Source organism: Danio aesculapii, chromosome 18, assembly GCF_903798145.1.
Source record: "Danio aesculapii chromosome 18, fDanAes4.1, whole genome shotgun sequence".
Lineage (NCBI taxonomy): Eukaryota > Metazoa > Chordata > Actinopteri > Cypriniformes > Danionidae > Danio > Danio aesculapii.
Genome location: NC_079452.1, coordinates 55788446 through 55812460, shown reverse-complemented (window position 1 = coordinate 55812460; position 24015 = coordinate 55788446). Strand labels below are relative to the sequence as shown.

Genomic DNA, 24015 nt, shown 5'->3' with positions numbered 1-24015 from the left:
CTGTTACATCATTTGAATTATTATTTTTCCCCAAAATGACATGACAGCAGCTTGTAATTCTTCATCTCCTCCGTCTGATAATAAGATCATTATATATAGACGCATGCACAAACAGACTTTGATGAAATTTTTGGTACACTTCAATTTTGTCCAGTCCACTTTCGTTAGTTTGCCTTTTTTTAAATGCTTCTGTTGAATCAGAAGCATAAAAAAAAAATGTACAGTTGAAAATACAGTTGAAGTCAGAATTATTAGCCCCCCTTTGAATTAGTTTTTCTTTTTTAAATATCTCCCAAATGATGTTTAACACAGCAAGGACATTTTCACAGTATGACAGATAATATTCTTTTCTTCTGGAGAAAGTTTTATTTGTTTTATTCTAGCTAGAATAAAAGCCGTTTTAAATTTTTTAATAAACATTTTAAGGTCAAAATGATTAGCCCCTTAAACTATATACTTTTTTTCGGTTGTCTCATCATTATACAATGATTTGTCTAATTACCCAAACCTGCCTATTTAACCTAGTTAAGCCTTTAAATTGCCCTTTAAGTTGAATACTAGTGTCTTGAAAAATATCTAGTAAAATATTAATTTACTGTCATCATGGCACAGAAAAAATAAATCAGTTATTAGAAATGACTTATTACATTTATTATGCTTAGAAATGTGTTGAAAACATCTCTCTATTAAAGAGAAATTGGGGGGGAAATAAACAGGGGGCTAATAATTTTGACTTCAACTGCATATGAACAACAACAAATAAATAAAATAAATAAAAATCCAGAAAATGACAGAAAATTGGTCAAAATAATAAATGTTTGAATAACTGGCAATCATGGTTATTTCCCCATCAACTCTCCTGAGTATTGGTTATGGTATTGTGCAAAAATTAATACAACCAAAACATGGAATCATTTTAATTCATTTTTAGCAGTTGTAATTTTATGTTCTAAACGCTCTAAAAACACTCTAAATTAGTTTTACATACAGACTTTAGATGATCTACTAATTATTCAAACTTTAGCCAATTATAACGATGTATAAAATATAATGTCATTTAATATATAACAGGAAAATTATATAAATTAATAATAAAACCAAATCCTGCCCTACATTTATCTTTTTTTAAAACAAAATGTCATAATATGAAAGTAAAACATTCACGTAGGCTAAAACATTTCACGTAGGCTGATTCATTATATAACGTTGCTATAATATCAGTGAGTTAAGTGTACATGTTTTGTGGCTCAGTGTTTAAAGTGAGCTGTTTGTAACCGCAGTCTGTCAGATCTCTGTTTATTTCGTTTTCCAGCAGGGGGGTCTGCAGGACTGACTTAACACTGTGTTTACATTCCAAAGCGGGGGCAGCTGATAAAGCTCCTCCTCTCCTCTGTCTCATTTACTCACTCAATAAAATATCTATACAGTAAGGCTCTCTTATACTGATTTAAAGAAACTAAGTGTGACGATTTACTTCATACGTTTGTCAACTGCATGACTAAGCAGCAAAGCGGACCAGACTTCATACTAATATGTCTGTCATAACAAACTTTATAAATACACTATCAGTGCATTAAACATGAAAATACCAAACATAAAGGGTGAGTACATGCACTACTGATGAGATTTGAGCAGCAGACTGCGCATCCATCTTGCATGTGAAGACAGAGGCTACGTCTATATGACATCAATGTAGCCAAAAACATAATCACTTTCCCTCCATTTTGTTTAAAAGACAATGTTTTCAAAACAATCCAGGTTTAAACATCCATTAAAATGACAAAAAATGTTGTATTAGGTGTGCCAGGTCAAAATTCGGTGGTGTCTCATATTGTGAAACGAGTGACGACTTTAAGTTGGTGGATGTATGTAGGACTTTGCTGCGTGTGCGTGTATGTATATGATGCATCGCCGTTGTTAGTTGAAATCTAAAGTAAATCTACACTTTGCTGTGGATTGAGCAATAACAAATGCACATACTTCGTCATTGTTGTGTATGCTTGTTTGTTTTGCGCCTGACTTTAATCTACACCTCCGATGTACGATGCACGCATGTGATGTCATCGTTTTCAAAGACTCTAGGTTTTGGGTGTTTTCATGAACATGAAAATGGCAGCATTTTCAGAAACTTTCACTTTGAAAGTGAGTTTCAGCAGTGGTGGAAAGAGTACTGAAAAATCATACTCAAGTAAAAGTACCAATACTTGCCCAAAAATTTAGTGCAAGTAGAGTAAAAGTATCTGTTGTAAATATTACTGAAAGTAGAAGTAAAATGAACCCTTCTAAAAGTACTTAAGAGTAGTGAGTCGTGAGTACTACGATGTGAACGGCTCATGTGTTTACATGCAATTTGTCCACGGATGTGTAAACGTAATATTCTGTAGTGCATTAGTAGATGTTTAAGGGCATTTGGTGGTTTCAGTCCTCATACAGTAAACATCCATCTTCTCATCAGTGATATGCAGTCTATAAAGTCTCTCGATCACTGCGTGTAAAGATTTTAGACATCTTCTTGGACACTTTTAATGCTTCCAAATGGTTTGTTGCATTTATGAAGTGCCAATGTCTGGAGGTTGTTTAGTATGATGCAATTTACTTTCTATGTGCAATTTGATTGGACAAGAATCACAGGACTGATTAATCCACTTTAGCCAATCCCCATAGAAAAGAAAATAAAGTAGTAACTGCAGGTTGAAGGAAAATAGTGGAGTAAAAGAGCCAATACAGCACTAAATATGTTGTCAAGGGAAAATAAAAGTACACAGTTTTAAAACTACTTCGTAAATTACAATTCCTGGTAAAAACTACTCAATTACAGTAATTTGAGTATTTGTAATTTGTTACTTTACACAACTGAGTTTCATTCACAAAAACATTGTTCTAGTGTAAAACAGTCTTGTTTTTCCACTGAAAATGCTGCGTAAACAGCCCCTGAATGTTCTGACTGGTGTGTGTCTGACCTGAGGTCTCTGGCGAAGGAGCTCTTGTTTGATCCTCAGTCTCTCCTTCTCTATCTGAATCTGCTGCTGTCGGATCGGGTTGTTTCCACTCATCACTCCACTCTGTGGGCTGGAGGGCAACTGGGAGCCTTGCTTTACTGGGGCACTCTGGGAAATTCGCTGCTGGTTCAATGCTGAGGACATGAAATTAAATGTGTTTATTAATTATTGGCACAAAAAGTACATTGAGATATAACAGACTTGTTTACATTAGACTAACTCTCTCACAAACGTATATACCACAGGTATCAAACTCAGTTCCTGGAGAGCCCCAGCTCTGCACAGTTTAGTTCCAACCCTAATTAAACCTGATCAAACTTATTTATTAGATCAGGCTTGTTTCAAACCTACAGGTAAGTGTGTTTCAGCAGGGTTGGAACTAAACTCCAGGAACTGAGTTTGGCACCACTGGTATATAGTAATGTGCACATCTGCAATAGTCAACATGTTAAGTCGGGATAATAGTTGAGCCGGAGCTACAGCTCAGAATACACACGGTTTGTGGAGTCACTGCAGAGATTATAGTTTTTAAGGCTTGTGACTTTGTAAGCATATTAAGAGAGTAAAGAATTCAGGCACAAAAGTTTGTACTGTAACTTTAATAAGGATTGATTTGATTTCATTATTGATAAAATGACAACTTGCAGTGCTATTTTCACATTTTATTATTTAATTTCTGTACCTGAAAACTGTTCACACCAAACGCAAATAGAATACGCACATTATGTCACTTGCTAATTGATTTATACTGGTTGACTACTTTATTTGTTTATAATATTGTATGCATAATTGACTCTCCTGTAAAGTCATCCCAATCAATTTAAATGAATGATTTCTTTCTAAATAGAGAAATTTAAGACATCTGTTGAAATTATGTTCATACCGCAATATATAATCACAGAAAAGCTAAATATCGTAAATATATAATTAATACACACGGCTGTAAAATAAAATAAAAGCTGTGCCTTCATGATTATTACAAGTAAAAGAATAATAAAAAATGTATTTACAGAAAATGAAAATAGGTATGCTGATATGTTTTTAGAAAAATTTTACAGTTTGTTTTTAAGGTATTAAATGGTCAGGCACCGTCTTAGGGCTGATTTATACTTTCGCTTTTCGCCGCATCCCGCACTTCTGCTGACCGCTTGCGCACCTCACAAAACAGGCGAGGCTTTTATACTTGACGCATTTGCTGTTGTGATATTCTTTAAAACGACAGGAGCCGGTCAAAAGAAACCCACCATAACATCAGATGGATTAACAGAGAAGTAGAAAGTTTCCGGAACTACGTCATAACATTAATAAAAAATTTAATCAATTATTTTAATAATATAAAGATTTTTATAACCATTCAAGATTTTTTTTTTATCAAACTTTGATGCATCACTTGCTTTTGTTCATATTTCAGACAGTTCTACCTATTAAAGTTTATAAAAATATGAATGACAACAGAACATGGGTTTCTCTACAAATATATTTTTTATTATAGAAAGAATAAACTATTATCACCAATAAAGCCTAGAAAAACAGGGCACCAGTTTATTGTAAACCGATAGGTTCAACTTTTATTTTTTCATCTATCAAATAAGTTATTTGTTCCTTAATTATAGTTTTGTAACTATTAAATTATTTTTAATTCAAAATGAATGATGAAAAAACATATTTCTGTAATTAAATCATCTGTTTTGGCTTTAACAAACTTATCCCTCAGGTTTTTCCAAACTTTTACAAAAACGTTCCTCCTTTCCCACTGCAGTTGCATTTTCTAACCAAGAATTATAGATTGTCTGATTACCTCTATGATCACACATGGATGGACCATAAAGATGTCTGTACAGGCGTACCTGTTTCAGACTAAATCACTTCAAAATGATTCATTCTTCAACTCAAATGAAACACTGCGCCACGCAAACTGTTCGGTAGAGTCTCAAAAAATTGTGCGTTTTGCCAGCTGAAATCATGTTGCATGCACCCAAAGCGAACCTCCACAAACACCGCGATGACATCACATTCACTGCGCACACTCAAGTGAACTTGCAGACATGTCGAGTATAAACCAGGGTTTATCTTTTTTAACCTTTTTACTGTTAAAATTTCTGGCAGATGTTTAAGTTCGTCGAACCAGAAAATGTTAAAAGTCCCCAGATCCAAACTAAAGAAAAAAAAGAAGACCGAGTTTTTTCTGTAGTAGGTCCCAAAATGTGGAATGGGCTACCTATTACAACAATCTTTAATGAATGCTTGTTCACGGAAAGACCCCAGTGCACAGGGTGGCGCCAAACAACTTTAAGCTTCTGACACCCGCTTATAACACAGAAGAAGAGAGAAAGTTGACACGCTTGTTGTTAAAGTTATTGGCGATTTGAACAAGCATGGACAACATGCTCCACGTTCATATCGCCTCTGGGCATTTTCTTCAATGTGCGCTTCTATTGACAGTTTTGTGCTTGATTGCCTCCAAGTGGTGTGTACTGTAACTTCAGCAGCTCCGTGCACGTGAACATAAGTGCCAATCTGATTGGTGGAGAAGGTTGATGTGAGCAAAAGTTGTTTCTGTGGTATGCATATGATATTTTGTGCTATGTTGGTTGTACTGTCTCCTGTTTTACCTGCTGTTGTTTATTTCTGATCATTTATAACCCAAGGTGTGTACAGCACAATAGTTAAGAACTGTTGTTTTATTGAGCTTTATAAAGAAAGTAAGGTCAATATCAGACCTTAAATACTGTGGAAAAAAAAGTTACCTAATAATTTTATTCAGATCTGTAATATTATATCCTTTTTTAGTCTTTATGCCAATTTATTTATTTATATAGCATTTTTGTTATATTCATTTGTAATTTCATAATCACATGAGATCAGTCCACAATCATTAAGAAGACTAACAGATAAGAGATCTCACCCCAAAGGGTGTCAAAGGCATTGGTATGTATATTATACAGGGTTTAGGAAAGGCCTATCAATTGAAGTGAATAGAGTATGTGTATCGCCGCAGACGCAAACACAGAAACAAATGTTTTAGACCGTAGGAGGTGGGGTGTTACAGTAATTGGACCAATGAAAATCGGTGTTTACTTATGCGCTGGGGCCACCAGTGACAACAAAGCCGCGATGGTGCTGGCGTTGTCATGCGCAAGGGAGCCCCGTCTTCCCCGCTTATCCTCATCACCATTCAATCAGAGAGTGTTTACACTACCTCAGGCCTGAATGAGTCTCTGCTCTCCTCTCACCATGGGAATCAGATCAGAGACTCACCACGCCTCACACACACACACTGCAAACACCCTCCCCCACCCTGCCCAAGGCTTGGAAGAGTGTGTGGGAATGCATGTGAGCCCAAGAGGGGGAGTGTGTGTGTGTGTGTGTGCGTGTGTGTGTGTTGGTATATATGTTTGTTTCTCTTTTAAGACTCTTATCTCGCATAGATATGGGTCTGTTGAAGGCAAATGATGGCCCTGGTGGAGCGGCAACGACTGATCTCTGACCAGAATTGACCAGTTAAAGGGATAGTTCACCCAAAAATGAAAAATGACTCACTATTTTTTCACCCTCAAGGGGTTCCAACGCTTTAGGAGATTCCTTAATCTGTTGAAGACTAAAGAAGATATTTTGAGGAAAGCTCAAAACCTGTAAACATTGACTTCCATAGTAGGAAAAACAAATACTATGGAAGTCAACGGTCACAGGTTTCCAGTTTTCTCCAAAAGATCTTCCTATGTGTTTTAAAGAAACTTAGGGGTTTGAAACAATTAAAGGGCAAATAAATGATGACAGAATTGGGAGAACTACCCCTTTAATGTTGGCTGATATGTCATGGCTAGATTTGTTGCGTCTGCCAAAAGAGACACAACAACAACAACAGTAATAAAAATGGTTCCCAGGTCTGGATTTCCCTTACTAGTCTGTACTTGTCTACTGTAAAGTTTCTGTGGGCATCTCACTTGGGAAACTCCATACCACAACACGGAGATGAAACACAAACAAGTCTTATCCATGGGGTTGAATGACTCAGTGTTGCATAAGCACAGCAGAACTAGAGGGTTGTGCCATGGACTGTTCTCTTCTCTTCTGAACCAACATGTGGAGGTGGAGGAAGCGTTCCAGAAGAACACAAATAAAAGAAAGAGATAAAAGTTCAGATTGACGTGGTTTGCCCATCTTTGGATTTGGAACAGTCTTTATATTGAGCAATCTTCTAAAGGTGCCAGCCATTAGCAGCTCACTTTTCTTTTCAGGTGAGAGCTGGAGGGGTGTTGGGAAATGTTGGGCAATGTCAGGAAATGGAGGACCTCTGAAGTCTTTGTAAATATTTGCTGGCTGTTTTGTTGTATAAAAGCCATGCTCAAGTTGCGTTTCTAGTTAAGAGATAAGTGCCAAGGAGAAAAGGAAAGAGTCAATCAGTGTCCAGAAGAAAAGCCTCTCTATATCCCATCATACACAAACCTCAGTGGGTCACACAAAAGCATGCTGAGAGCTGCCGGAAGCCAGCAGGAGGAAATTCAGCTGTGACTAGCGTGTAGTAGGAAACCAGTTGAAAGCAAGATGGCAGCCGTATCACTTACAAGTGGAAACAGCAGGTGGTATATTTATACATCAAAGCTCGGAGACTTTGGCAGTTATTATTAGTGATTACTGCAGTGAGAAAGGCAAATGTGTTTCCGTTATTTGCGACTCAAGTAACACGAAATGATGTTATCTACAAATATTACAATTTAAACTAAGGTTCTTAAGACTTTTCTTGCTCATGGAATATGTACCATACTATCAAATTTTCTTTCACAACATTTTTTCTTCACGCCTTAACAACAGATGCAGCCACACCATTTCAAGAGAGAGATCACGTTCTTGTAAAACTTAGTTTCAATGTTTGAATGTCAAGAGGTATCTCAATGACTAACTAAATGAATGTCATTTCAAGGTGCAAAGGGGGCAGCACACACTTGGGTGTAGCCAAGTTTGACCGGGCCTGATAGGGAACATGCTAAAACCCACCTAGAACTAGCCATATATCCCTACAGAGTCTTGCTCCAACTCATCTGAACCGTTTTAGGTTGGAAATGTGAATATTCACAATCCCTGTGACTGGTCTTCTGAACTATTCTGCATCTTTCCCTGATTCGCCAAGGCCTGGTCATATGACCATTACACAACCAGTACATGGCAAGTATGGATGCCGGCAAAATATGCACATAATAATAATAATAATAATAATAATAATAATAATAATAATAATAATAATAATAATACCTTAAATTTATATAGCGCTTTTCTGGAAACTCAAAGTGCTTTATACATTTTTGGGGGAAATCTCCTCATCCACCACAAGTGTGCAGCTTCCACCTGGAAATGCGATGGCAGCCATATTCCGCCAGACCCCACACCACACACACAAACTGATTGGTGGAGAGGAGAAAGAGTGATGAAGCCAATTATGATTTGGGGATGGTCAGGAGGCCATGATAGACAGAGGCCAGTGGGCAAATTTGGCCAGGATGCCATGGTTAAACCCCTACTTCTTTTTGAAGAACAACCTGGGATTTTTAATGACCACAAAGAGTCAGGATCTCGATTTAATGTCTCATCCAAAAGACAGCGCTCACTGAGCAGTATAGAGTCCCCATCAATAAACTGGGGACTAACACCACTTCCACTAACACCTCTCACTAACACCACTTCTGGCAGCAACCTAGCTTTCCCATGTGGTCTCCCATCTAGGTACTGACCAGGCACATCCCTGCTTGGCTTCAGTGGACGACCATGTGAGAATTGCAGAGAGCTAGCTGCCGGTAGAGAGCTACATGCCTAGAGCGTGTAAATGTTTACAGATCAATCAGTTATTAAGCAAGCAAGTTTTATTCTAAAAACAAAAATGCACTAGTGTAAATGGCACCTAAGGCGTACTAGAAAATTACAGGTAAATGAGTTTTCCCCAAAATGGAGCAGATCTGTGGCTGTCCAGGACTGGAATTTGCCACTTCTGCCCTAAAAACCACAAAACAACCTAGCAACAACTACCTCAGGAAAAGCTAAATCCATGAATGCACTGAGAGACCTTCGAATGTGTACCAATGATATCACATTTGTCATCCCGATTCCCAATAAGGCAAGCGCCTTGGGAGTCATGAAGTGTTTATGCAATGTGCATGGTTGTGAGTGTGTGTGTGTCAGCTCTGGAAAAGAGGAGTGCTTCACAAGAGCATGACATCACTCTGCACTTGCCAACAAGGTGCCAACTCCTGCACTTGAGTAGTATGATAATCCAAGCCTGCAGCCCATGACCGATAACCCAAGGTTCCAGTTGGCCTGTGTGCTCAAAAACTACAAGTCTGCAAGTCTAAGGGCCAGGTGAAGTGTGAAATACATCATAAAGTCCCTTGTTGAACTCTCAGACCAGACCTCACAGCCTGTTCACCATCTCGTAGGAAGAAGGCACAAGTTTAATCGATGGGCTTTCTTCCTTTTTCTCCCATTCCACCCTTTCTTTTCCTTCTTCCCTTCCCCCTCTCTGGCTCTGCCTCCGCCTGCCCCCTTTCTCTCTCTCTCTCTCTCTCTCTCTCTCTCTCTCTCTCTCTCTCTCTCTCTCTCTCTTTCTCTCTCTCTCTCTCTCTCTCTAACATTGGGGCTCTTTGACTGAAAAGGTCTGGAACAGATTAGCAGCAGAGCTGCAGCATCGAGAGGCCTGGCACCGACTCAAGTCCGTCTAGATGTGCAGCTGAGAACAGTTCTGCCTGTGCTGGGCCTCACGCAGGGTGGGAAGGGGTGGGGGGGTGGTTAGACAGAAAGAGAGAATGGCCAGACTTCAGTTCTCTGTTAAAGGAGTACAATCCCATTCTACTCCCAGCTCGAATTACCCAAGTGTCTCCAATAGCAAGCAGACCCAGACGGGACAACATGTCAGGTTAGCAACATATGTAATGGCTTCTCTGCAGGTCTACCGCTGCAAGAACAAGCCAATGTTCTCAAAATTGTGTTGGCGAGATAAAGTTCTCAAACATCTACACTTCAACAACCTTAAAATGAGAGTAGCCGAAGGAAGAAAACACGCAAAGGTCATTAAAAAAATGCAGACACAAGCAGTTACATAAAGCTTGCAGGAACACCCAACGTTTTCAACATGAGGCAAGGAACGAGTTAACCATGTCAACCCCTCTGGTTGTTCTCCCCCTCACATTACGTCTGTAATTCAGGGGCCCACCAGGCTTGTCCGCTGAACACTTATAAATCTTCAAAGGACTTCACCCACAAGAGACGACCCCCCTCCTCCTTTTTTGTCTTTCGTTCTTTCTCTCGGTCTTTATCCTGCCTTACCCAGCCCTGCATGAACTGTTTACCACTTTACCCACAACCATTTTTGCGTAAGGTGTAAAGTAAAGTAAAGTATTTTGGTCAAAAAATGGGCAAAACAAGCTTGTTCAAACATGAAGGAGATAGTGAGACCGAGTCCTATAGGAATACTCCTTTGGGATAAAGGGAAAACACCTGAAGCGTGAGTAACTCAAAGTGACATAAGCAGAAGCCTTCATCTCTTTGTAAGCCTTACGTGCTCATAGAAAGAGATTAAAGAGAGGAACTGAAAAGGGTAGAAAAAGGACAAACATCTCAGACTGACAACCTTTCGGTGAACCATTTATCTCGACAGCGAAAAAACAGATGATTAGATTAACGTGACTATTCCACTGCTTAGATTTGTTTGGCCGTCTCCTAAGGATTATGGATTCATATCTGTACAGGGGATTTATGAAACGGCATAATCAGATGCAGTTTGAGCTAGTTTGCTAGTGTGCGAGTAAAGGGATCACATAGCAGAGTCCTGAGTGTGGAGCAGTTTTGGCTAACCTCAGTATGAGTCACAGGAAGTAGGAATTGTGTGCCGCAAAAAAACACTGTCACTCACTTTCTAATGAACATATTGTCATGGAGCAGATATCTACACTTGGTCTGTAATCAGCATACCTGTAATAATAAAGCAATAAGCAACAGCACTGTAATTTTACCACCACCAAGGAATCAAGTTCAGGACTTTGAGGACCTGATATCATGCAGGGATTTGATTTCCGGTCTTCATAGTAAAGGGAAAAAAGAAATATTTTGATATTTAAATTTGTCTAATTGAATTGGCTTTGGGTGTCATGGTGGCACAGTGGGTAGCACGATCGCCTCACAGCAAGGTCGCTGGTTCGAGCCTCAGCTGGGTCAGTTGGCATTTCTATGTAGAGTTTGCATGTTCTCCCGGTTTTCGCGTGGGTTTGCTCCGGGTGCTCCGGTTTTCCCCACAAGTCCAAAGATATGTGGTACAGGTGAATAAGGTAAGCTAAATTGTCCGTAGTGTATGTGTGTGAATGAGAGTGTATGGGTGTTTCCCAGTGATGGGTTGCAGATGGAAGGGCATCCGCTGCGTAAAACATATGCTGGAAAAGTTGGCGGTTCATTCCGCTATGGCGACCCCAGATTAATAAAGAGACCAAGCCGAAAAAAAAATGAATGAATGAATCGGCTATGTCTATTTTTGCTTACAGTGAACTGACAGCTTTACTACTTATATGTTATCTTTCTATATCTTGTCAATGAATTCGATTCATAAATTAGGCTCTCCAGACTATTTTATAATATCTTTTTTTTGTTGTTAAATCTGATGCATCACTGTTCATGTAGTTTATTTCTCCTATTAAATTGCAGCAACAGCGTCATGGAACGAGGCCAATGTTTGTGCCCAATTTATTATAATTTTATTTTAATTATTCTTATTTTTTAAGCTTACCGAAACGCGGGTCGAGTCGTGGGTCCAGCCAAGAGGTGGTTTTGTTCTTGTGATTGATGTAGTAGATTTCTCCATCTGAGGTAATAGCTTGTTCCCAGCCTTCAGGAAGAGGACCTGAGAGAGAACAGTCAGGATATAATTAAAGGGACAGTTCTGTCAAATTCTGCCATCATTTACTCACCATTTACTTGTTCCAAACCTGTTTGACTTTCTTTCTTCTCTTGAACACGACAGAAGATTTTTTTGAAGAAAGCTGAAATGTTGGAACTACCGACTTCCATAGTATTTGTTTTTCCTAATATGGAAGTTAATGTTTACAAGCTTTCAGCTTTCTTCAAAATATCTTCTTTAGTGTTTAACAGAATAAAGAAATTCATTAAGTGAGTAAATCTTCATTTTTTTGGGTGAACTATCCCTTTAATCATCCAGCACCATCTGAAATGATCATTTTAGTATTTGTTTGAGAACACAGTTTGTTTTCATCCTGCATTTTCCCCCACATGACATTTACTCATTCAACTACATCGCTAGCTAAACTTTTGTTCCTGAACTTTTATTTCTACTAGAAACTAAAAGCACCACAGAGAAAGATAAGTGATGTGTCCAGATAAGAATGACGTGTGTTTGAAGCTTTTCTGAGATGGAGATAGTAAACTGTATGCATTACACATAAGGAAATGACACTACTTGACAAGTTATGGTATGGAACATTTAGTTTCGGTTCGACTGACAGTAAAGTAGTGAAACAGATCTACATGATTGTCAATCCATAGCCAGGTTTCCATCCTAATGTTAAGCAAATCTTTTCAGAGTTTACAAAAAAGAAAAAATTCCAAATGCAAAATAAGCGTGTTGCCATTACATTGTTAGACCGGCTGATGCAGTTTTGGTAACTAACAGTAGACAAGGCTAGCATAAAGAGTCTTTCACCCTAGGGCTGTGCGTAAGTGAAAATATCTAATTGAGATTTTTGTTAACAGATGCTGCGATTTAGATTTGATGTTTAATTTTGTAGTCAAGCTTCAGCTTAATGTTCTGTATCGTAGCTTCTTACTGCTAAAATGAAGTGAGTGTTAGTTAAAAAAAGGAACTGAAAAGATATCAACTAACTCCAACTTCTATTCAAGTTTGTTTATACATATTCAGAAATTAAACAATCATTTTTCTTTAGAGCAAACAGTAGTGAGTTATGGCGTTAGTTATCTTTTGTGATGTTTTTTTATATGGTGTAATCATAAAACTCTGCAAACAACTCTAAAATTGTACTTTGCTGTTGCTTGCTACTAGATTGAGTGTCACTGACAATACTTTTAGTTGACTTTTTAGCAAGGCACTCCTCATATAGCCGCCTGTGGTGCTTTTTAGCTGCTGGTTGTTGTATTTTTTTCGTGCGACAGCTTTTACAAATGACCTGTTTTTGTTCGGTGTCTGTGACTTTGAAACCAAAATATTCCCATATTACAGACATGCTGTTTTTCTTTTGGTCTATTAATGCTTCTGAAGCAGCAGACGCCATCATCCTACTTGTCCGAGCTTTTCTGTTTGTTTGTTTATATTGTGAGCCTTTCCGCAATTCGCTTGCGCAATTTTGATTGGGCAGAACGAAAGTGTGCTCACTCAATTGGCTAGTAAGACTGTCACACACAGAGGGCATTCATGCATTTGCTCAGGGCGGGGGAATTTATATAATACATATAGATTTCATTTCGCAGCCTCTTGCGATTAGCTTATCGCAACATTTCAAATCGCGATTACAATTTGATTTCGATTAATCGCACAGCCCTAGTTCACACCATGCAGGATAACTATAAACAATAAAAAAAAAATTGAAAAACATTGTTCTAAAAAATATTTAAAAAATAAAAAAACGGGAGATTTTAGACCACAACTATAACAATAAAATCGTAGAAAAACAATATAGTTGGGATCATTTTCAGAATTGTTTTTTCTCAGCTAATAAATGATAAAATACTGAAAGTCGGTCAGAATCCCCTGAAATGCAAAGCAATCATGAAATCTAAAGATACAGATGACATTGTGGAGAAGCACCGCTTGATGTTGAGCCATCTTTTCAAACATTATTGAACTATCTAAAAAATTATTGATTATACCATGGGAAAGATTGATAATACATGGATGTAATGCAAGCCAGGCTAGCAAACTGAAGTTCCAGTGTCTGTGTTACTTCTTTTGAAAATGCTGGGGAAAACAGCTTGTGTTGTTTTTATTCCACTTTGCTGACTACGACAGCTAAATGAATTTGGCTAATAAAACATTTTTAAATAAAGATTACAGGAGCTGGATTCACTGGTCAGATGCGCTAGTAGCACACTGCTGGTCACAAGGGGGTAATGCAGAATGAAAGCATAAACTAAAAATAACGGATTTTCCTCGTTTTTCAGTGTGGACGCAAATATATTTAGTGTTCTATTTATATTTATAGTTATCATGCTTGGTGTGAATTGGTATTTATTGAATCCCGTGGGTGTAAATGTCGGCAAATTCGTTCCCATCTTCCATTATTTGCATTAACCTTTTTTTTTGCAAAAGTACAAAACCACCTCAAGCGAGCGTAAAGACGTTTTTTGTGAATTTCTTTTGAAATTTGGCATTTCCATCACTCGTTTCTCATGTAAAACTTTAAAATGTATATTAATATAGAGGGATAGAAACCCAGCTAATGATATATGCTTCTGTTGAAGTCATCAGCCTGCATTTCTCAATGTATTTATGAAACAATCCTGTTTAAACCACTCTATTTATAATTTAGACAAAAAAACGCTTCGTCAATCATATAATTGTGACATTATATCATTATATTGAGTGATATTTAAATACTCTTCGCCTCAAATCAAAATGTACAATAAAGTGATCAACCGTTAAGAAACTGGCGTTTCAAAAAAGTGTCGCATTCTAGTCTTCAGGACTCCAAGAATGACATTAGAGTTTGAAGGAAACGCCTTAAAACCCTGTTCTTGTCTCAGTTTCTTTTGAACCTCCTATAAATCGAATAACCCCGGGTCTAAACATCCAGGTCGCTGTTGTCACTCCAACCAGACAAGTCCACCTAATCATCAGCTATTGACATGCATTCATTTGCATTTGTCTGCCTTGATAAGGTTTCTGTGTTTGCTGAGGTAGAGGCGTGTTTGGGTGGGATGTAAACAGAGACTGCTACACCCGCAGAATTAACATGAGAATGCTGTGGCTGAGAGTGTAGTTTTTAATATGAAATGAGTGTCTGGAGCCGCTGACCTGAGGCTGGGTTCATGATGTTCTGTTGCTGCACAGGCACTGGGCTGGCTGGGGCGGCCTGGTTCATCTGAAGGAGAGCTTTACGTGGGTCCTGCCAGGTGGTCGTCTGGTCATTATGACTATAGGGGGGCAGAGACATACATAATCAGGACAATTAAGCATAACTATTAGTAGCTTTGTTTTCAATTTGAATGAGCTGCATCTTTGTTTGGAAATAAGTGGTTTGAGTTTAAATCTTGAACAGGTCAAATTTCAAAATTTATTATTTTATTATAATAATAATTATTTTATTTTATAATACTTTTGCGATTCTATTAGTTATTTCTCTAAAATGAATTTATCCTTAAGATTTAAAATCTTTAACACATACTATAAATACACAAAGTAACACACAATTTTGTATAGAATTTTTGCAGACATTACAAAAGGTATCTCAAGTTTCAAGATTGTACAGGATGTACAACATTAACACAAATTAGACAAGACGTCACTTTAGAATTATAAGGCTCTATCTTTCATTTTTGTCAAAATTGAGTTATTTATATATTCTTATTAAATGACAACTTATTTACATTGTGATGTTCTTTTATAAGTTGTTTACATTTTAAGACTTAAAAAAAATAAATAAAAATAGGTTTTATCTGCAAAGTCGAACTCTAGCTTGGCTCTATAATAGGGGTGCCCAAACTTTTTTGCACGAAGGGCCTAAAACCAAATATCATTGATAGCCGTGGGCCGAACATAAATATACCAAACCATTTTACTTTAAGGCTGCCATGAGTAGATTCCTAATTAATTTCATAATATTTAAAAAGTAAAAAGAATGATTACTTTGAATTGTATTAACTAATGCCGTTTTTTTTTAATGCAAAATCTCTTCCTTGTCCTCTGTCATACGTACATTTTAAACTGAATCTGATTAACTTACATCATTTAAATTGAAACATTTGATTTCAGATAGCTTGTTTTGTAGCTTAACAATAAAACAAACAAATAAAAGGTTACTTTAAATTAGAAATGATAATCTCTAAACCTTTCTCAGAAGGTATGGCAGGCCAAAGCAAAAGTTACCATGGGCCAACATTGGCCAACTCTGGCCCATGTGCCCTAGTTTGGGCATCTCTTCTCTATACGATTCTTTCTGTGAGCCAATCAGTATTTCAAATGCACGCATGAGGACCAATCAGAATTAGCTTTATTTGTCAATCCACCGGACTGCTCTGTTGACAACAGGAAAGACCAGAAGAAACACAAAATCAGAGTCGACTAGGGGCCATTAACATCCAAGGCTTGTTAACATTAGCTAATGCACCGTGAGTTAACATGAACTAACAATGAACAACTGTATTTTCATTAACTAACGTTAACGAACACGAACAAATACTGTAGTAAATGTATTGTTCATTGTTTGTTTATGTTAGTAAATGCACTCATTAACATTAACTAATGAACCTTATTGTAAAGTGTGACCAATATTTCATATTAAGTATATAATTCAATAAATATCACCATTTACATAAAATTAACATCTGAACTGGATCAAATATTTAGCACAGCCTCGTATACTTAATTTGAAAAAAGATAAAATATTCATCCTAATAAATGTTAGAGAAAACAAAGCTTGTACTTTCTCAAGCATCATGTTGATTGGTACAACACCAATTTTTATTTTTGTAATTAAATTAATAAGCAGCCTGATTATATTTCTTGAAAAGTAATGTTTCAATGAATGATCTGCCGGATAGAACCTTACAATTCCAAGCGGAAAATGACTTTTTAGAATTAGAAGGTTCTATCTGCATTGGCCCTGTTTGTTTTATCCCAATATGCAAATGTAAGAGAATTTTGAAAATTTACATTCAGAGTATATGTAGGGTCTCTCTCATGTTAATGTATGAAAGAGAACTGTTACACACATGTTGTTTGCTATATGGAATGCCAAAACTTTGAAGCTCAATATCTCAAGATCATTTAGAATGCAGACAGAACCTTAGAATCCAAGATGACGAAATTTTTTATCTTTTTCTGACAATATATACATTTTAACTATTCATTATATATAAAATACTGAACTATAATGACAAATGTTTCTATATGAACATATTTGATTCACTTTTTTTTGTTCAATTACATTATACACAATTATTTCACATATGGACTGCTCAGTCCTTCTCAAACACTCTGATTTTATTTCTTTCTATTCTGGTAAAAATATTATTATTTCTGCTGTGTATAACACATTCAGCACAAATGTAGTCTAGGCAGGCAGCTCGCCAAGTTTCAAGACACACTTTATGTCTAAACATTGCATAGGTTTATGGAAATTAAAAACATATTAACAAAGGAGCGTCAAGGGCAGTGCGCTGCAATATAAACCACAGTTATATATTCCACAGCGGTTTATTTTGTTCAAACCGAGTGCTCAGATAAAACTCCCAGCGAGTGGAACTTTTAATAGATCTCTGTAAACAACTGAAGGCCGATTCATTTGGACAGCATCTCAGTCCTTTAATCTGCATAAGCAAAATAAAGCAGGAACCAAACATTTCCAAAGCCTCCTGCAAGCAAGTGTAAATGATGGTCTGTCCTGAAAGCAGTGAAACTCCCATTCATTTCGTCAGCCCTGTCTACTAAAAATAGGCTCTTATGAAAGTTTATTTCGTAAACTTTACAATTGCCACCCACTCATGTGTCAGATTTGCTGATGTATTTCTGTGGAGGAGGGAGTGTGGATAACTGTAGGTCGCTTGGTGAACTTTGACCCCGTTTACATGCGATTTGCCTGCATGCAGTGCATTGAAACAGGGTCATCTGTGCCTTTAGTCACCGATTTCTGTGTAAGGCCAGTGATGAATAACACAGTTACTGGAAAAGCCATCAACAAGTCTGAAAGGAGAGACTGAAGCCAGACTTACACCCTTCTGTTTATTCAGATCGCAGACAGCAAGGTGGCAGTGAGAGCCGTTCTGTTTTCTCTTTCGCTGCAGTTTATCACTTAAAGGTTAAGCAGGCGAGGCTTTATAAACGTCAGTATCCTACAGACTAAAAGAAACACAGTTAAAGGGACAGTTCACCTCAAAAAAATCCTTTACGCAACCTCAAGTGGTTCCAAACCTGTATTAGGCTATCACCACGATATAGACAAAATACAGAAAAGTTTTTCCTTTGCATTTTGAAAATCTACACAACAACGTTTTCAAAACATTTACGCATACCCATGAAAACAACCAAAAATGTTGTATTACATATGCTAGGTTGGTATTTGGTGCCGTCGCCTTGTTAGCAAACACTTTTTGGGAAGTGACATTGTGCTGTTCGATATATGTAATGTGCCGTTTTTGTAAGATGTGTCCCCACTTTTGGTTGTAATGTTAAGTAAATCCACTCTTTTTTGATGAAGCAGTTGGAAACACTTGAGCAACAACACGTCCTCCATCATTGTGTTTGTCTGCGCCTGCCTTTAATGCATGCACATGACGTCTTTGTTTTAAAACACTTTCGTTTCTGGCTGTTTACATGGACATGACAACGGCAGCATTTTCAAAAACTTCTATTTGAAACTGTCCCAAAACTGTTGTTGTTGTGTAATCAAACAAGCAAAATGTGTTCAAAGTTACCCGTTTCTGTCTAAAAAACATTGTCGTGCAAATGGCCTCTTAGTTTTTTTCACATTGAACACAAGAGAGTTTATGAAGAATGTTGAAAACCTAAAGTTGTCGATATCCATGGTAATTTTACCTACTATGGATGTTGATGGCTTATGCTTTCTACCTTTCTTTAAATTATTTTCTCATCCATCCATCCATCTAACTATATATCCATCCATCCAAGTACATACCCATCCATCCATCCATCTATCTATCTATATATCAATCTATCCATCCATCCAAGAACATATCCATCCATCCATCTATCTATCCATGTATATATCCATCCATCCATCCATCCATCCATCCATCCACCTATCTATCTATATATCAATCAATCTATCCATCCATCCATCCATATATTCATCTATCCATCTATCATATATCAATCTATCTATATATTCATCTATCTATCCATCCATCCATCCATTGATCCATCCATCTATCTATCCATGTATATATCCATCCATCCATCCATCCATCCATCCACCCATCTATCTATATATCAATCAATCCATCCATCCATCCATCCATATATTCATCTATCCATCTATCATATATCAATCTATATATTCATCTATCTATCCATCCATCCATCCATTGATCCATCCATCCATCTATCCATGTATATATCCATCCATCCATCTATATATCAATATATCTATCCATCCATCTAACTACAAATCCATCCATCCATCCATCCATCCATCCATCCATCCATCCATGTACATATGCATCTATCCATCTATCTGTCCATGTATATATCCATCCATCCATCCACCCATCTATCTATATATCAATCAATCCATCCATCCATCCATCCATTCATCTATCCATCTATCATATATCAATCCATCTATATATTCATCTATCTATCCATCCATCCATCCATCCATCCATCCATCCATCCATCCATCCATCCATCCATCTATTGATCCATCCATTTATATATCCATACTCCCATCCATCCCTCTATCTATCAGTCTATCCATACATCCATCCATCTACATCTACCCATCCATCTCCATCTACCTATCTATCTACCTATCGATGCATCTATATATCAATCCATCCATCCATCTATATCCATCCATCGATATATCCATCTATCAAGATATCCATCTATCAATCCATCTATCTATCTATACATCCATCCTAATCAGAAACCACTTAAGGGTGAGTAAGTGTTAAGTAAAGATTCATTTTTGTGTGACTTTTTACATCCATTTTTAAAGCACCCAACTATTCACCTTCACAAACTAGCATCACATGTTTTCTAGCGCATTATCACAATCTAATCTCACAACTTCCTAGACTTGCTTTTAAACAAATGAAGTCTTCCAAGAAATGCTTTTTGTGTCCTGAAGGCACACACACACAATTTACGAGCGCTGTTCTGGATGGAGTAGGCGGTTCAAAAGACCTGAGCTCAGAGGCAACGCACGTTCTGTCAGGTCTACGAAAGTACAGGATTATGTGCTTAACTTAAAATTTTGCTCCAAGTAAACACTACTGAAAAGGCAGAATTACGCAACTTGAGGAAAGTTGAGAAATGCTAACCAACACTACTTTTCTATCTATTACACAGTGAGAATGGGCTGTAACACTTGGTGCAGAGGCATTTCTAATGATGGCTTTGTCAGGACTTGTTCGATTAAGATGTAGGGTTAATGCAGGAAAAGGCCCCTCTCTCTCTCGCTTTCTCTCTCTCTCTCTTTCTGTACATTCAGGCAGGGTCAGTCATGGGTCTCCTCCCAGGAGGTTTCTTTCTCTCACTGCCTGTTCTAACACACTGAAGTGTCAGGCTCTTTAACAATCTGGCGCCAGTTTTACAAAGCTTTCACCTGCTGGACAAAAGCTCAGACCAAGCTACGACCCAAAACCCTAAATGCTATTCACTTGTCCCACTTTTTTTCCCCAAGCTCTGCTCTCTTTGCATATTTAAAACAGGTTGTCACTGAAAATGTGAGCATCTTGACTAGTGACCAATAAATCTAGTTAAAGATTATTGGTAATAGATGAATAACGCGTTTCACTGGCCTATAAAGAAGTGTTGCTGACTGCTTGGGTACGTTTCTGAACATACAGACAACAACATTAAAATATGGAGAAGAAGAAAAAAAAAAAATACAAACCCAAACCAATATTAAATGTATATTTTATGAAATGTGCTTATATAATTTTAGTCTTGAAAAATCTGTGAAATCATTTTTTTTTCCCTGATAGAAAATGCAAAACGAATTGGTAACAAAAGATTTTATTGTAACATTTATTGTAGCAAAAATCATACTACAGGATGGATGGCTACTAACAATTTATCGGTTACCAAATTTGTTCAGAATTTCTTTTGCATTTATAAATTTGCATATAGGTTTGGAAAAAAGTGAAAGGATGGTTCATAATGACAGAATGTTCACTTGTTTGGGGTGAAGCAAGCATTTAACGTAATTACAATACAATGTAATTCCGGTTTCCCCCACAGTCCAAAGACATGCGGGAGAGGTGAATTGAATAAGCTAAATTGTCCATCGTGTATGTGTGTGAATGAGTGTGTATGTGTTTCCCAGTGATGGGTTGCAGCTGGAAGGGCATCCGCTGCATAAAACAAATGCTGGAGAAGTTGGTGGTTCATTCCGCTGTGGTGACCCCAGATTAATAAAGGGACTAAGCCGAAAAGAAAATGAATGAATGAATGTATTTACCATTGGTTACCCTGAATTCTTTTATAGTTGAAGGCAAAATTATTATCCCTGATGTAGTTTTTATTCTTTAAAATTTACCCAATTTTTCCTATATTTATTTGTTTATTTACTTGTTTATTTATGTATTTTTCTATTTATTTAGCTTCTGGAGAAAGTCTTATTTCAGTTAGTTTGGCATGAACAACTACAGTTTTCATAAAAAAATAAAACCAAAATAAAATAAATAAAATAGAATAAATAAAATCATAAATAATAATTAAAATACAATAAAACAATAAATACAATAAAACAAAAATACAATAATAATGATGTACAGTTTTTAATCTTTTTTTTTAATTTCCAAAGTGATGGTTTTCCTATATTTATTTATTTATTTATTTATTTATTTAGCTTCTGGAGAAAGTCTTATTCCATTTAGTCTGACATGAACAACTACAGTTTTCATTTAAAACAAATAAATAAATAATAAAAAAAACAAACAAATGAATAAAATAATAAAAAATAAAATAAAATAAAATAAATAAAAAATGAATAAATAAAATAATAAACAAAATAAAAAACAAAACAATAAATAATAATAATAATATAAAAAATAAATAAAATATAAATAAAATAATAAATAAAATACAAATACAAATACAAATTATATATATAAATAAACAAAAAATTAAAACTAGATAAAAAAATAATAAATAAATATTAAATAAAAAATAATATTAATAAAATAAAAATAAATAAATAATCCCCCCCAAGAAATAGTTATTAGACATTAGCTTTTAAAACCGTTATGTTCAAAAATATCTACACTGTTTCAAAAAGAAACAACACTTGGAAAATAATTGAAAAAGAAGGAGGACTAATCATTTGGATTTTAACAGTTTACTGACATCAATCTTTGAAACCCCATTTTGTTTGGTCACTAGCCTAGACAGATAGACGGCTGACCACTGGTCTACTGGAAGAAAGACCGCAGAGAGGGAAAAAAAAACTATTGAGAGAATTTCAGCTAGTGAATTCTGCAACTTTCCGTTTTTATTTGGAAACTTTCCGTTTTTATTTGGAGTACTAAATCAGCAAGACCCTTTCCCACCATAAACACCCCTGTGAGCATTTTCCCCTGCCGTCACTTTCTCTTGGCCACCAATTAGTCACTATTCCGCCATCGCTGCCTTATGAGAGAGGGAGGGAGCAAGAATAACAAAAAGAGGAGAGAGAGAAAGAGAGAGACTGACTCAGCACTTCACCACCCCCTCTTCTCTAAGCTCCCTCTTGTTTATGCTTTACTGATCAAAGGAGCTGCCAAAAACTGCCCCCTCTTCCACCCACCCACCCACCTACCAGTAAGCCACCCTACCCCCAACCCACACACACACTTCAGGAAAACAGTACAGGCCGCAGCAGACGAGGAACAGGGGGCCTCTTCAGGAGGGTCACGGGGGAGGGCCGAATGACTGTCAAACAAAAACAAAAGGCCACAGAAGAGGAAAAGGAGGAGGAAAAAACGAGCGCGGAAGCAATCCCTCAGAACTCCATTGGCTGAGTGGATCGCTGTGGTCCTGTTACACTTTATGTCACCCCGATCCTCCCCCTCCTATTGCTGCTGGAAACTATGACAGAGACACGGGGGGAGCGAGGGATGGAGGGAGGGAGAGGCGGTGTGAGTTAATTTTAATTGGAGCACAGGATGTGGAGTATGAAGATCTCCTCTTGGGTTTCAGCGAGGGCAGACGCAGGCGCACTCGCACAGGTGGGCTTTATTAGCCGTAAGAGTTCTGCACACACCGTGCCTTTTTCCATGCAAACCACTGATGCTTATGTCTAATTTAATAGTAGATGTGATCAACTGTAACCAACACAAATGACAGTTTGGTTACAACATGCTGTTTTCAGATCATTAAAAAAAGATCTCCAAGCAAACCCTGACTCTGAAGTGAAAGGAATACTTCACCCAAAAATGAATATCTACTCCATTACCTCACCCTCAAGTGGTTATGAATCTTTAAGAGTTATGAGTAGGCCCACACGAAATCTGTGCGCACAGAAATCTACAGATTTAAAGCCCATCATTGATCAGTTTTTTAATTAATTTCACTAATATTATTGTGATATAATAATAGTAATATTAAAATGTTCATATGATTTATTTACAATACAGTTTGTCTTTTACTAGACATATTGTATGAGAGACTTGCTTTGTTTTCCAAATAAGTGGATCTAATTGGATTTGCATCATAAACAGGGCTGTCACAATATCTTTTTTTTTTGCTGGGCGATATATTGCACCCAAATTCATTGCGATAAATGGTATTATTGCCACTTTATAACTTGTATCACTAATAAAAAAAACCAAAACATTTTTACAACATAATAGTATAAAAATTCAGGTACATTGTTTCAAAGAACATTTTAAGAATATTTAGACGTTTAAAATTGAAACATGAAAAAAATATATATTAAATAAGTAATAATAACCAGTAAATGTAAACAAATAAGTGACTTTTAAAGTCAAAAATTGACTTTTAAAGCATCTCATGCACCAGTGCGCCTCATCTCATGCACCAGTCAGATTCTAAAACAGGACTGTTTGTTAAATGTTTGCAGCATATTTTTTTAAATGCTGTTTTTTTGAGTGCATTTAACAGTTGCATCTC

At 36.8% G+C, this 24015-nt stretch overlaps 1 protein-coding gene across 2 annotated transcripts in view; it reads right to left on the bottom strand.

The window, feature by feature from the left end:
• The window catches only part of yap1 (Yes1 associated transcriptional regulator), a 77072-nt gene that overhangs the window by 21191 nt on the left and 31866 nt on the right, over positions 1 to 24015 (bottom strand). Inside the window, exons 3-5 of one of the 2 annotated variants that reach the window (XM_056478816.1) lie at positions 15016 to 15134; positions 11761 to 11874; positions 2961 to 3133 (exon numbers count right to left, since the gene is read on the bottom strand). In XM_056478816.1, coding sequence (XP_056334791.1) covers positions 2961 to 3133; positions 11761 to 11874; positions 15016 to 15134 — 406 coding nt within the window. The remainder of the gene's footprint in view (positions 1 to 2960; positions 3134 to 11760; positions 11875 to 15015; positions 15135 to 24015) is intronic. The other variant, XM_056478817.1, reaches the window with a different exon arrangement.